This window comes from Anomaloglossus baeobatrachus, chromosome 1, assembly GCF_048569485.1.
Source record: "Anomaloglossus baeobatrachus isolate aAnoBae1 chromosome 1, aAnoBae1.hap1, whole genome shotgun sequence".
Lineage (NCBI taxonomy): Eukaryota > Metazoa > Chordata > Amphibia > Anura > Aromobatidae > Anomaloglossus > Anomaloglossus baeobatrachus.
In genome coordinates this window covers 696,651,272-696,667,248 of record NC_134353.1, presented here as the reverse complement: position 1 = coordinate 696,667,248, position 15,977 = coordinate 696,651,272, and the positions used below count along the sequence as shown (strand labels likewise).

General features: G+C 49.2%; 1 protein-coding gene across 5 annotated transcripts in view; it reads left to right on the top strand.

Moving 5' to 3' along the window:
• Positions 1-14,791, top strand: part of PISD (phosphatidylserine decarboxylase) — a 73,746-nt gene extending 58,955 nt beyond the window's left edge. For all 5 annotated transcript variants that reach the window (XM_075341761.1, XM_075341763.1, XM_075341760.1 and 2 more), the window contains one exon: positions 14,001-14,791. In XM_075341761.1, coding sequence (XP_075197876.1) covers positions 14,001-14,225 — 225 coding nt within the window. In that variant the 3' untranslated portion in view covers positions 14,226-14,791. The remainder of the gene's footprint in view (positions 1-14,000) is intronic.
• Positions 14,792-15,977: the final 1,186 nt, after the last annotated feature.

The following is a 15,977-nucleotide window of genomic DNA, read 5'->3' as shown; positions in this document are numbered from 1 at the left end:
ACTCTAGCTCCGCTTTCCATTTCTCTGTTGAAATACTACCCACATCCTTCTCCAACTTATTCCGAACCTGGGCCATTTGGCCACAAAAATCTTTAACACAAATTAGTTGTATACCAGAGAAATGATCCCCTTAGTTGATTTTGCCTGCACTATGGGGTGTAACAGCCCGTTGGAGGAAATGGTGAGATCAGAGATGGCTTCCTGAGCTCGTACTGCTTGCCTTAGTTGCAAATATTTTAAAGAGTTGAACTGATGCACATATTTCAACCCCTGATTCTTCCACTCTCCAAATCTCTCCAACCCCCGCAACTCTTCCAAATTTCGACTTATTCCAGATGAGCATGTACTTTGAGCAGTCTTTCATTCCTAGCAGTCCCTTTCATGTCCACCAAATTTTATAGACCAATGACCTAGTAGGGTATAAAATTTGTCTGATTCCAGCAACTCCTAAAGCCCCCACCAAAGTGTTTTAGTACAATCAAGCCTGCTTTCTAGGCCTCTTCCAGAACCTGATTATCTTTATTTTTTTTTTGGTAATTGCATTTTTACCGGTTTTATTCTGGGGTCCCTTTTTTCCCACACCAAGTCTCTAAAGTAATAATTTGCCTGTCTGGATTACTAAATATGTACGACATACAGAATGCTTGACATTTGGCACATCTTATTGAGATTTACAATACCCATGGGTGACAGGTAGTTTTTATTCCTCATTTTAATAACCAGTGGACTTAAATTTTAAAGGCATATACTCCCGTGGTTTATTAGTAATGTAAAGCCCCAAATACTTAAACTTCTAAACCGCTGGGATATTGGATAGACCCTGCCAAATCACAGTGCTCCTGGAATCTAAAATTTGAAGAGCGGATTTAAATCCAGTTTGTCAGACCTGAGACTGTCCCAAACCTCTCAATAGTATCCGTTATGTTTGGAATAGAATTATGCGAATTAACGAATAATGGGTTGGCAGCGTATAGAGCAGGGGTGGGGAACCTTTTTTCTGCCGGGGGCCATTTGGAAATTTCTACCAACCTTCGGGGGCCGCACAAAATTATCAACTTGAAAATTACCCTAATATATTTGGTCAAACAATTAACTCACTGACGGCTGGAGCTTCTACTCTTTGGTGCAGCTGTAATATTAGGCGATGTTGATCTTGTTGCTTTTCCAGGTTTGAGTTGTCTGGGTCTGCTGTATATACATCACAGGAGGGTATGGGGGCATATACACCACAGGGGAGGAATAAAGAACACTGGGGAGGCTGGGGGCATAGACATCACTGGGGGGTACATACATCATTGATGGGGAGCACAGACATAGCTGGGGGGGGCATAAACATTGCTGGGGTTATATACATAGCCGGGGGCAGACAGCCCTGGGGGATGCCGGGGGGACACAGACAGCCCTGGGGGCACAGAGAATGATGGGAGAGGCTGGAGACACAGACAAACCTGGGGGACGCTGGGGGCACAGATGGCATAGAGAAGGATGGAAGAGGCTGAAGGCACAGACAGACCTGGGAGAGGCTCGGGGCACAGATCACTGGGGAGACTGGGGGTGGCACAGAGATCACTGGGGAGACTGGGGGTGGCACAGAGATCACTGGGGAGACTGGGGGTGGCACAGAGATTACTGGGGAGGGGCACAGATCACTGGGGAGACTGGGGGGGGGGCACAGATCACTGGGGAGACTGAGGGGGGGCATAGACATCACTGGGGGGTACATACATCATTGATGGGGAGCACAGACATAGCTGGGGGGGCATAAACATTGCTGGGGTTATATACATAGCCGGGGGCAGACAGCCCTGGGGGATGCCGGGGGGACACAGACAGCCCTGGGGGCACAGAGAATGATGGGAGAGGCTGGAGACACAGACAAACCTGGGGGACGCTGGGGGCACAGATGGCATAGAGAAGGATGGGAGAGGCTGAAGGCACAGACAGACCTGGGAGAGGCTCGGGGCACAGATCACTGGGGAGACTGGGGGTGGCACAGAGATCACTGGGGAGACTGGGGGTGGCACAGAGATTACTGGGGAGGGGCACATATCACTGGGGAGACTGGGGGGGGGGGGGGCACATATCACTGGGGAGACTGAGGGGGGGCACAGAGATCACTGGGGAGACTAAGGGGGGCACAGAGATCACTGGGGAGACTAAGGGGGGCACAGAGATCACTGGGGAGACGGCACAGATCACTGGGGAGAAAGGAGGGGAGCAGAGCGCTGGGGGCACAGGCAGACCCGGGGGAGCTTGGAGGCAGTTAGAGAACTGGGGGAGGCCTCGATCACTGAGTGCTGGAGGTGGCTGCGGGCATAGAGAGCGCTGCCGGCGCACAGAGAGAAGCAGCTGCCACCGGGCACAAGGAGCCGCCGCCACCGGGCACAGGTATCCACCGCCGGGCACAGGGAGCCGCCGCCGGGTACAGGGAGCCGCCACCAGGCACAGGTAGCCACCGCCGCCGCCGGGTACAGGGAGCCGCCGCCGGGCACAGGTAGCCACCGCCGCCGCCGGGCACAGGGAGCCGCCGCCGGGAACAGGGAGCCGCCGCCGGGAACAGGGAGCCGCCACTGCCACCGGGAACAGACCTGGGGGATGATTGGCAGTCAATCCTCTCCTGTTTGATTTTAGCGCTCCTCACGCCGACCCTACCTACAAAGTACGTCCTCACGTAGGCAGTGCCAGCGTGGGGACGTAGTATTGGTGGTGGCATGGACAGCACTAGAGGGGCACAAACAGGACTGGGGGACATGTACAGAACAGAGGGAGCATAAACATCACCAAGGGGGCACAGACAGCACTGGGGGGTGGCACAAAGCAGTGGCACATAGGACTGGGAGGGGGTCACACAGCGCTGGTAGGCGTACACCAGGGGTGGGCAATTTTCCCATGGGGCCGCATGAGAGATTTGGATGGTTTAGAGGGCCGGACTAATATAATTAACTCAGTTCTACCCAATACAGTATATATGCTATCCCATCTTAAACAACCAGTAAGTTGAACAGGCGTTTTTGAAGTGGTCTTTTGTGGAAATGAGCCGGTCACATTTGAGGATCCTGGGTAGAAGGGGAAGGCAAAGGGGGAATGGCCATCGAGAGAGCAGCAGGAGGGGACAAGGAAGGCATCCCAGGAGTGTGTGTCCAGCATTGAGGGGGCTTGGACGACAGCAAAAGGGGCGTGGCCATGAGCATAGATATCATGGTAGGCATCCAGTGACTGTGGCCAGCATCCAGAGGGGGCATGACTGGCAGCAAGAGGGGGTGTGACTGGCACAGTAGAGGGCGTGGCAGCTGCTTATCACTGCACTGCATAGCTCTCGGCAGTGAGAGTGGGACTGAGGCATAAAATCGTACATCAGGCCATGCTTCCAACTCTCAGCTAAGACGGGCGGGCCGGTCACAGACAGTAGGCGGGCTGGATCTGGCCCGGAGGCCGCCCCTTGCCCAGGTCTGGCGTACACAGTACTAGGGCTGGTACACAGTACCGCCGGACGCATGTACAGGGAGGCCGGTAATCTGCTGCTGCTCTTCTTCTGTGGGACTGGAGCGCAGCACATCTCATGCTTACCCCGCCCAGAAAGTACATCCTCAGCAGGCTGGTACAGGCCAGTGTGCTGAGGACCTAATAGTATGCGCACCACACATGGGGATTTAAAGGGCCAGCAGCCGTCAAGACCGCGGCTGCCGCCCGAGTACTGCGGTCCCCGGGAATGTGCCCAAGGGCCGTATAAACAGTCATCGCTGCCGCATACGGCCCACAGGCCGGAGCTTCCCCACCCCTGCGCTACAATATATTATATATATATATATATATATAATTATAATTATACACACACTAGACAGCAAGGATGAAAATATAACTTTTGATACTAATGGCTAAAAACAGACGATACATAACAAAGTTCCCTTACAAAGGCAGCTCCCAAATCAAGCAAGCTACCCCAGTGAAAATTAACCCCTTCCAATGCGTTTCCCTCTCTAAATAATCAGAGTTCATTTGGAGAGATATGGGAAGTAAAGACTGCAATGGCAGGTATATACAAACAGAGCACACTTTTGGCATATGTGCTCACACACAGCTCAGTTTCAGCATGTGTGCTAATGACCAGTGGGAGCCACTGTTTTCACTGGGGTAGCTTGCTTGATCTGGGTGCTGCCCTTGTAAGGGCGGAAGCTACTGCATGGGCATGACAGGGGTTAGATTGAACTAGCATGGTATTCCCTTTGTTTATGTCGGTTCTCTTTCGCCTGTGTATCCGGTAGTGTGTGATCTACCCAGGGAGAAGAATCGGGTGAGATCTATCTTAATTTTATTGTTTACACTTTGCACTGCACTTTATGTATTGTCTGTTTTTAGACATTAGTATTAGAAGTTATATTTTAATCCTTGCTATATAGTTATACTCCAAGTCAACCACTCTTTTGCTTTGCAGAATGCAACTAGTGAGATATGCCCAAAAAAGTATCCCCCCTCTATTTAAAGGGAACCTGTCACCAGGATTTTCCCTTTTAGAACCTGTAGCCTCCACCGGTAAGCCCTTATATACAGCACTCCTAATTGCTATATCTAAGTGCCCATGCTGATCTGTATAACATAAAAAAGACCATTATTATACTCACCTGGGGCAGTGCAGTCCAGTGGGTGTCGCTGGTCTCTGGTACTGCGCCTCCTTTATCCTGTGCAGTCGCTGTCCTCCATTCCAGCTGTGTGGATGACTCATCCTATGTCATCTACACTTAGGCCTCCTGCGGAAGGCACTTTGATCAGCCCTCAGCAGAACAGATCAAAGTATTGTAGTGCGCATGCGAGGGCAATCTTTGACCTTTCCCTGCAGCTGCTCATTACAGTACTTTGCTCTGCCTGGCAGATCAAAGTGTGCATGCACAGGAGCGCAATGGTGGACTCTGTGTGGATCACACAGAGCTGTGAAGGAGGATGGCAATGGAAGGAAGAGAGGAGGCACCAGACCTGAGACCAGCGAGGCCCATCGGACCTTACCCCCCACACCCAGGTGAGTATAATAAAGGTCATTTTTACATTATACAGCTTGCCCTGGGCACGTCTGTTCAGCATTCAAGAATGCTGTATATAAGGGCTTATTGGTGGTGGCCGCAGGATATAAGGGAAAATCCTGGTGACTGGTTTCCTTTAACAATCGCCCCGCCCCCAAGAATAACTGCAGAGCTAGCCGAGCAGTCCCACAACATTAAAAATTAAAAGTAAATCAACAATTCTTAATAGAACTAGCATCATAAAATTACAATTCTCCCCCACCCCGCTCTTTACGGATTTGACGCTCATGTGTGTCCAGCCATCTCAAGGCATCTCTCGGGTTTTCAAAGAATGTAGCGAAACCCAACACAACAGCTCTCAACTTGGCCAGGTAAATTAGAGTATTGTAATTCCTGTGCACGCATTCTTCTTTTAATGTGAAGGAACATGGACCTTTTGCACCATACATCCACTGAAAAGTCTGGAAAAAACAAGACCTTTTGACCTAAGAGTAATATCCGTCAGGTCTCGAGCCTTCCTCAGGATTGTGTCCAGATCCTTGAAGTGAAGAACTTTTTATTTGGAATAAGTCTAGGGGGACCTTTCCACTTGGCTTGGTCTTGTGGGGACTCTGAGGCCTCTCCATTGCAAATAATGGGGAGAGAGAGACTTTTCCAAAGATCAGCCATTTTTCAATACATCAGTCAGGATTAGTTTCATATGGCATCGGTATTCCCACAGCACCCTGGCTGCCCATGCCTCTCCTCTGTGCCCAGCTTTCACAGACTCCCCAGCTCGCTCCCACTTCACAGCTGTCAGTTTACACCCTCCCAAGCAGGCAGAGAGTCATTCAGTGTGTCTAGGGGAAGATTATCTCAGGATTTTATAACCGGATACTGGGAGCTCTTCACATGCACATGTGCTCAGCACAAGTGCGTGACCACCCACCCCCAAATACATCAAATTTATGAAAATAGTTTCAAAGCTTATGCAGCACGCCAGGGTGAATTACAGATCAGCTTGTGGGCCAAATCCCCGTGGGCGTGCTAACATGGTTAGAGGGCGGAATGAGCGCATGAACTAACTTGCAACTAGTCCCTGCGATCATTAGCATATCATAAAGGATCTTTACAAACAGGTTTTCTAAAGATCTTTTTATGTATGCTACTAGATAAAGTTGCAGTTGGGCAGGGATTAGCAATATGCACACAGAACTGCTCGTGACAGGTTCACTTTAAAAAACAAAAAAAACACTCCTGTGTTGCTTTTGCAGTATGTTTTGGGTTACTGTCCATTTTTACTGTGAAGTGCCATCCAATCAACCTTGCTGCAGTTGGTTGAATTGAAGCAGAAAATATAGTCCTATTCACTTCAGAATTCATCCGGCTGCTTCAGTCACATCATCAATAAACACTTGTGACCCATGGATGGAAGCCATGCATGCCCGGCCATCACACTGCTTCCACCATGTGTTACAGAAGATGTGGTATGCTTTGGACTATGAGCCATTCCAAGCCTTCTCCATACTTTCTTCTTTCCATCATTCTGGGACATGTTGAGATTGGTTTCATCTGACAAAAGAATGCTTTTCCAGAACTGGGCTGGTTTATTTAGATATTTGTCTTACCTTTCTATTTTTAAGGCTGATTAATAGTTTGCCTGTGTAATTTGTTCCCATGAAGTCTTCTTTATGGTAGACTTGGATACTGGAACACCTACTCCTGGAGAGTGTTCCTTACATAGGTGGCGGTAGTGAATGGGGTTTTTTTTTTTTTGGTCACCATGGAAAGCATTCTACAATCATTCATCACTGTTGTCTTTTGCATGGATGTCTAAGCCTTTGTGTTCCCATGCTCACCAGTGCGCTTTTTTTTGTGGAATGTACTAAACTGTTGACTTGGCTACTCCTAAAATTTTTGTCATCTGAGGGATTTATTATTTCTTTGTCGCTCCATTGGGAGACCCAGACAATTGGGTGTATAGCTTCTGCCTCCGGAGGCCACACAAAGTATTACACTTTAAAAAAGTGTAACCCCTCCCCTCTGCCTATACACCCTCCCGTGCATCACGGGCTCCTCAGTTTTATGCTTTGTGTGGAAGGAGGCACACATCCACTCATGCTCCCATTTTAGTCAGCAGCAGCTGCTGATTTTATCGGCTGGAAGAAAAGAGGGCCCCCACAGGGCCCCCGGCATGCTCCCTTCTCACCCCACTAAGTCGGCGGTGCTGTTAAGGTTGAGGTATCCATTGCGGGTACAGAGCCTGGAGCCACATGCCGTTTTTCCTTCACCATCCCTTAGAGGCTCTGGGAGAAGTGGGATCCTAACCGGTCATCCATTCATTGGGACCGGGCTCCCTCCGCAGCCCCTGTGGGAATCTGCCGGACAGGAGTCTTTGTATCCTCAGGGACAGGGCCCTGCATCTAAAGGTACTCTGTGTCCCCATGGGGACGGTGCATGGAGCGCTTGTTTCACAGACGCTGCAGCAGCTGCTGGTTTTGTGACGACCGGGACTTCCGCGCCGACCGCGCCTGTTTGTCGGCCGCGGTATTAAATTTAGTCCCCGGCTTCATTGCGGCCTAGTACCATAACTCCCGCCCCCGGGCCTGCCAGTCAGGGGTAAGGGCGGGACGGTCGACCTGACGTCGGCAGTGAGGGCTGGAGCATACTTTAGGTTTCCTCCCCCCCCTCACTGATCACTGTGGGGCACCAGATTCCCGCACTTTACTAGTCGCCGCCCACGGCTCCCTCCTCCCCTGAGAGCTCCGGCAGCCATTTTTACACTCATTCTGCCGGTGGAGGATTTCAGGAACGAGCTCTGCAGCTCTGGGAGGCCTAAGGCAGGGAATCTGGTGGACACACACCGCTTTGGGCGGTCGGTAAGCCACACCGGTCACCCGGTGCTGGTCCCCCTAGGGTGCCGGAGTATATATATATATTTGTATATACTTTCTCTGTTCGGCCGGGTTGTTTTGCTTTTGGCTATATACCCTCAGTGATCACTCTCCTAGGAGAGAACAGCATGTCGTCCACAAGGAGCAAGGGTGCTAAGGCAAAGGGTTTTTTTGCAACCTGTACCTCTTGTGCGGCTATGTTACCTGCAGGTTCCACCTACCCTCACTGTGAGCAATGCTCAACCCTTGTTGCACTTGCTCAGCCGGAGCCTCGGACACTAGTGGGCCCCTCGGCTCAGGCAGACCCTCCTGCTTCCCTTGTCCAGGCGGCAGGGACAGAGTTTGCCGTTTTTGCTGAGAAACTCTCTGAGTCACTTTCACAATCCATGGCTCAGTCTATGGACAAATGGTCTGCCAAGCTACTAGAAGCCTTGCAGTCCAGACCGGTCCTTACACAGGCCCCGGGCACTGTTGGATCATCGCCTCCAGGCCCCTCTCGGTCTGCGCCGCAGCGTGCTCCCGGGGTGGCCCCTAGGCCTCACGTGGAGGACTCCGGCACGGACCACAGTCCCAGACCGGCTAAGCGGGCTCGCTAGGAATCTTCCCCGACTTCCTCAGGCTGCTCGGGGTCTCAGCTTGAGGACTCTCTGGAGGATAAGGCGGACGTCGCAGCTCAGGGCTCTGACCCTGACGTTGCTCTCAATCTTGATACACCTGAAGGGGACGCCATAGTAAATGACCTTATAGCGTCCATCAACCAGGTGCTAGATCTTTCTCCCCCAACTCCACCTATAGAGGAGTCGGCTTCACAGCAGGAGAAACACCAGTTTAGGTTTCCCAAACGTACACGGAGTGCGTTTTTCGATCACTCTAACTTCAGAGATGCTGTCCAGAAGCACAGAGCATTTCCGGACAAGCGATTTACTAAGCGCCTTAATGACACACGTTACCCCTTCCCCTCTGACGTAGTTAAGGGTTGGGCTCAATGTCCCAAGGTGGATCCTCCAGTCTCTAGACTGGCGGCTAGATCTGTAGTATCAGTTGCAGATGGCTCATCGCTCAAGGATGCCACTGACAGGCAGATAGAGCTCCTGGTGAAATCCATCTATGAAGCCACAGGCGCGTCTTTTGCCCCGGCCTTTGCCGCCGTGTGGGCACTCCAAGCTATCTCAGCTTGTCTGTCTGAGATTAATGCGGTCACACGTACCTCTGCTCCGCAAGTTGCGTCTTTGACTTCTCAGGCGTCGGCTTTTTCGTCCTACGCCATGAACGCCGTCCTGGACTCTGCTAGCCGTACAGCGGTAGCATCCGCTAATTCGGTGGCAGTCCGCAGGGCCATGTGGCTACGCGAATGGAAGGCAGACTCTGCTTCCAAGAAGTTTTTAACCGGTTTGCCGTTTTCTGGCGACCGATTGTTCGGCGAACGATTGGATGAAATTATTAAGGAATCCAAGGGAAAGGACTCGTCCTTACCCCAGTCCAAACCGAAGAGACCTCAGCAACGGAAAATACAACCGAGGTTTCGGTCCTTTCGGCCCTCAGCCAAGTCCCAATCCTCCTCGTCCAACAGGCCAGAGAAGGGCCAGAGGAACTCTTATGCGTGGCGGTCTAAGTCACGCCCCCAAAAACCCGCCGGAGGCACTGCCTCCAAGGCGGCCTCCTCATGACTTTCGGCCTCCCCGAACCGCATCCTCGGTCGGTGGCAGGCTCTCCCGCTTTTGCGACGCCTGGTGGCCACATGTCCAAGACCGATGCGTGAGAGACATTCTGTCTCACGGTTACAGGATAGAGTTCAGCTCTCGTCCTCCGACTCGTTTCTTCAGAACATCTCCGCCCCCATCTCGGGCCGGCGCACTTTTTCAGGCTGTCGGCGTTCTGAAGTCAGAAGGAGTGGTGATTCCCGTTCCCCCTCAGGAACATGGTCACGGCTTCTACTCCAACTTGTTCGTGGTGCCAAAGAAGGACGGATCATTCCGTCCCGTTCTGGACCTCAAACTGCTCAACAGGCATGTGAGCACCAGAAGGTTTCGGATGGAATCTCTCCGCTCGGTCATCGCTTCGATGTCACAAGGAGACTTCCTAGCATCAATCGACATCAAAGATGCTTATCTCCATGTGCCGATTGCGCCCGAGCATCAACGCTTCCTGCGTATCGCCATCGGGGACGAACAACTTCAGTTCGTGGCACTGCCTTTCGGCCTGGCGACAGCCCCACGGGTCTTCACCAAGGTCATGGCATCCGTTGTGGCGGTCCTACACTCTCAGGGCCACTCGGTGATCGCTTACTTAGACGATCTCCTAGTCAGGGCACCCTCCCGGGTGGCATGTCAACACAGCCTGACCGTCGCTCTGGAGACTCTCCAGCGGTTCGGGTGGATCATCAACTTCCCAAAGTCCAAGTTGACACCGACCCAATCACTGACTTACCTAGGGATGGAGTTTCATACTCACTCAGCGGTAGACAAGCTACCGCTGGACAAACAGCTTTCGCTGCAGACAGGGGTGCAATCTCTTCTTCGGGGTCAGTCACACCCCTTGAGGCGCCTCATGCACTTCCTGGGGAAGATGGTGGCAGCAATGGAGGCAGTGCCCTTCGCGCAGTTCCATCTGCGCCCACTCCAATGGGACATTTTCTCCGCAAATGGGACAGGAGGTCGACGTCCCTCGACAGGAACGTCTCTCTTTCCCTTGCAGCCAAAACCTCTCTTCAGTGGTGGCTTCTTCCCACTTCTCTATCGCAGGGAAAATCCTTCCTGCCCCCATCCTGGGCTGTGGTCACGACGGACGCGAGCCTGTCAGGGTGGGGCGGTTTTTCTCCACCACAGGGCTCAGGGAACCTGGACTCCGATAGTCCTCCCTTCAGATCAATGTTCTGGAGTTAAGGGCAGTGTATCTAGCCCTAAAGGCGTTCCATCGGTGGCTGGAGGGCAGGCAGATCCGCATACAGTCGGACAACGCCACGGCGGTTGCGTACATCAACCACCAGGGCGGCACGCGTAGCCGTCAAGCCTTCCAGGAAGTCCGGCGGATTCTGCTGTGGGCGGAGGCCACAGCCTCCACCATCTCCACAGTTCACATCCCGGGCGTAGAAAACTGGGAAGCAGACTCTCAGTCGTCAGGGCATGGATGCGGGGGAATGGTCTCTTCACCCAGACGTGTTTCGAGAGATCTGTCGCCGCTGGGGAACGCCGGACGTCGATCTCATGGCGTCACGGCACAACAACAAGGTCCCGGCCTTCATGGCACGGTCTCAAGATCACAGAGCTCTGGCGGCGGACGCGTTAGTTCAGGATTGGTCGCAGTTTCGACTCCCTTATGTGTTTCTTCCTCTGGCGATGTTGCCCAGAGTGTTACGCAAGATCAGATCCGACTGTCGTCGCGCCATTCTCGTCGCTCCAGATTGGCCGAGGCGGTCGTGGTACCCGGATCTGTGGCATCTCACGGTGGGTCAGCCGTGGGCGCTTCCAGACCGCACAGACCTGCTGTCACAAGGGCCGTTTTTCCATCTGAATTCTGCGGCCCTCAACCTGACTGTGTGGCCATTGAGTCCTGGCTCCTAGCGTCGTCGGGTTTATCGCAGGATGTCATTGCCACTATGAGACAGGCCAGGAAACCAACGTCCGCCAAGATCTATTACAGGTCGTGGCGGATCTTCTTGTCCTGGTGCTCTGATAAGGGTCTTACTCCCTGGCCTTTTGCCTTACCCATTTTTCTTTCATTCCTTCAATCCGGAATGGACAAGGGTTTGTCACTCGGCTCTCTCAAGGGACAAGTATCGGCGCTCTCAGTATTTTTTCAAAAGTGCCTGGCAAGGCTTCCGCAGGTCCGCACGTTCCTGCAGGGAGTTTGCCACATAGTTCCACCCTACAAGCGTCCGCTGGAACCCTGGGACCTTAACAGGGTGTTAATGGCTCTTCAAAAACCACCTTTCGAGCCGCTGAGGGATGTCTCTTTATCACGTCTTTCGCAGAAGGTGGCTTTTCTTGTGGCAATTACCTCACTCCGAAGAGTGTCGGAGCTTGCAGCGCTGTCATGCAAATCCCCTTTCCTGGTTTTTCACCAGGATAAGGTGGTTCTGCGTCCTATCCCGGAGTTTCTCCCTAAGGTGGTATCTCCTTTTCATCTCAATCAGGATATCTCCTTACCGTCATTTTGCCCTCATCCAGTTCACCAGTGTGAAAAGGATTTGCATTCATTAGATCTAGTGAGAGCACTCCGGCTCTACGTGTCTCGCACGGCGCCCCTGCGCCGTTCAGATGCGCTCTTTGTCCTGGTCGCTGGCCAGCGTAAGGGTTCGCAGGCTTCCAAGTCAACTTTGGCTCGGTGGATCAAGGAACCGATTCTTGAAGCCTACCGTTCTTCGGGGCTTCCTCTTCCTTCGGGGCTGAAAGCCCATTCTACCAGAGCCGTGGGTGCGTCCTGGGCATTGCGACACCGGGCTACGGCTCAGCAGGTGTGTCAGGCAGCTACTTGGTCTAGTCTGCACACCTTCACAAAACACTATCAAGTGCATACCTATGCTTCGGCAGATGCCAGTCTAGGTAGGCGAGTCCTTCAGGCGGCGGTTGCCCACCTGTAGGAAGGGGTCGTTTTTCGGCTCTCTGTTATTGAGGTATTCTTTTACCCACCCAGGGACTGCTTTTGGACGTCCCAATTGTCTGGGTCTCCCAATGGAGCGACAAAGAAGAAGGGAATTTTGTTTACTTACCGTAAATTCCTTTTCTTCTAGCTCCTATTGGGAGACCCAGCACCCGCCCCTGTTTCCTTCGGGCTGTTTGTTCTTTTGTGTACACATGTTGTTCATGTTGAATTGTTCCATTGGTTCATGGTTTTCAGTTCTCCGAACATTCTTCGGATTGAATTTACCTTAGACCAATTTATAAGTTTCCTCCTTCCTGCTTTTGCACCAAAACTGAGGAGCCCGTGATGCACGGGAGGGTGTATAGGCAGAGGGGAGGGGTTACACTTTTTTAAAGTGTAATACTTTGTGTGGCCTCCGGAGGCAGAAGCTATACACCCAATTGTCTGGGTTTCCCAATAGGAGCTAGAAGAAAAGGAATTTACGGTAAGTAAACAATATTCCCTTCTTTTCTCCTCAACCTAAATGGAAGAGAAATAGACTATCATTGACAGCTCCTTTTGACAGTATGTTGTGAGTTCACAGCCACAGATTACAAGTGCAAATACCACACCTGGAATCGGCTCCAGCCATTTTACCTGCTTCATTCATAAAGGATTAATGAGGGAATAGCCCATTAAAGGGCTTTTGAGATAGTTGTCCTTATTACTTCAGATCCCTTGAAAAGAGGCAGCTACATGTTAAAAAGCTGTAATTCCTAAACCCGTACTCCAATGAATCTCAGCTTTAATTTGAGGGTAGTCTGCACTTTAAGTTGATTATATCAGTATCTTGAATATGTTTTGGTAAACAGCTAAAATACTTAAAGTTGTCACTGCCAAAATATTTGTATGGCCCTGTGCCTTTTTTTATATGTTTAGATTTGTAGTTTTATTCCAGTCACTTTATTATCAGTGTCTGAACTGATCTTTCAGATGAGGGAAAACAAGAATGAGTTTTACTCTGTGTCAGTAAATAGATTTTACCAATGTGACCTATTTCACTATATTGTTGTTTTTTTTTTTCTATGCTCTGGGTTTAGCCAAATAGCAATGTTTTTTTTTTTGTCTTTGCATTCATGGTTGTCATTTTAGGTAGATGTGCCTATAAAGTATGTGGCCTAGTGTGAGCCTATTAGTGTGATGCAGATATGTCATTCTTCATGAGTGGCTTTCCTAACTACATACAGCACTTGACAAAGACAATCTTACACGGCACATCAACTTCTCCTCAGATATTTGTAATTTGTTTGCATCTGTTTGTTTTGTCTCAAACAAAAATGGATATCAAAACAGTCTAAAACCCTGTTTTCTATCCCTGAAAATTAATGCTGTATGGCTATCCTTACACCCTGTTAAGAATATGGGTTCTGTTAGTTCTTGACATTCAGAACTGATAAGTTAACAAGTGTGAACAAAGCCTAATCTGTACTAATATATAAAACATGTAATTTATTGGAATATAAATTGATAGTTATTTTTTGTTTTTTACATTTAGGATTTACAGACTAACAGCCCCCGTTACAGCAAAGGAACTCATAACGATATGAGTTATGTATCGAACAATAACCAGGACGGCATTGCAATGAGGAAAGGAGAACAGCTAGGAGAATTCAACCTTGGTTCTACCATAGTTCTCATTTTTGAAGCACCAAAGGATTTCACATTTAACCTGAAGGCTGGACAGAAAATCCACTTTGGAGAGGCTGTGGGCTCTCTATAGGAAGAAATTAGGCTGTTGGAGTTTTCTGAAGAAAATGTGCTGATGTCAGAGGCTCGCCTACAGGGCTCAAAGCAAGTTGGAATCATGTGCACGTGTTAGTACGATGGCCGTCATTCAGATTCAGAGCATCCGCTATGGCTACTGCCATCCACACCAGACTATTCCTACTCGCATTCCACACTTTTATTTTCAACTCCTTCCCTATGTCCATGATGTGGTTTCATGGCATGGAGCTGGAGAAACTATCACCCAGCATTGGAGGAATTTAATTGGTGGTGGCAGAAATCATATTTTCCTGAATGACAACCCAGCAGAGACAGAGCAACACTCAGGAAAGTGCTAACACCTATTCGTAGGTTTAGGTACCCCTGTAAGAGGCTGGTACCTGGCGGAATGGTGTAGGGTAATAGAGAGTGCTGGCCCTTTGGTTCGTCAGTGCAGGAGTGTCAGTTCTGCCAAAGGGAGCTGAAGCTCATTACTTTTATATTTCTAAACAAAGGGGATGATCTTGCTAATACATTAACTCATTTAATAGCATACATTTTGAAATAAAACAATTGCAAATACTATGACTTCATTTATTTACATCTTCAGTAGATAAATCTATGGATTCAGCAATCTCCTGGATACGACTGACATAGGCTTGAACATGCATCTTCTCAATACTAAGCCCCTCTTCACGCTTTTTTATCTGTTCTTCCAACTGTAAGAGATTTAATTTACCAAACATTGTGAAAATATCAGAGGAAATAGAAAGTTTTTTTTTTTTTTACTTGACTGTCTAAAGAAGGAGTCTTTAAATATGTGGCCCTTTTAAAGCTTTATTTCAGTTGAATTTATTGATGGTGCTGCAGAGACCAGCTCTCTAACACACATATACCAATGGCATCCACTGACCAAACAGAAGCCAGCAGGTGATGTGTGTATGACGTCAGCTGCTGGCCTCAGATTGGTCGGCGGCTGCCATTGGCATAGTTGTGCAGATATTGTGTCTCTGCGCAGCGCCGGCAATACATTCAACTGCACTGGGCCGCAGAAAAGAGGACAGGTAGTGGTTTTTTGGTTTTTTTTTTTAAATTATGTGAAGAATGGCACAATAGGGGGACAAGGATGGGCACATTACTACAATATGTTGGCCAAAATTACTATATGGTGCTAATTGTAAGAACTTACAGAAAGGGGATAATGTAAAGAAGAAGAAGAAAAAATTTTTTTTACCATTAATAATGCTTTTATAAACTGAAAAAGTACAAATTTATCATCACTGCATACATAAGGACTTAAGGTATAAAAATCGCACTATAACCCAAATAATAAATGCCATTTTATAAAAAAAAATTATAGTATAACTACCCCCCCACCATAAATTTATTTTTGTGTAGCCCATACACCAAGCATATTCTCCTATAGGCCTTAAATATCAAACTAGAGCCATAGGTAACATAATCCACATACAATAGACTCAGTACAAAGAATTATGCACAATGAAAATCCTTTATTCATAAAAGATACAGAGGTAATAAAAACAATTAAGACAAGGAGAGGAGTATGGATACAGAGCAGGGTAGATAAAACAAATCAAGCCATATTTGGCCACAATCTAGTAAACAATTGATTTCATAAAAATTCATTTGGATCATTTAGGTAACAAACAATTCCTCTGGTGCTGGGTGGGATATAATAAATAGATATAAATTTTTTATTTTATTTTTTAAATTATTTGTATGTATATATAATATTTATTGGTACTAG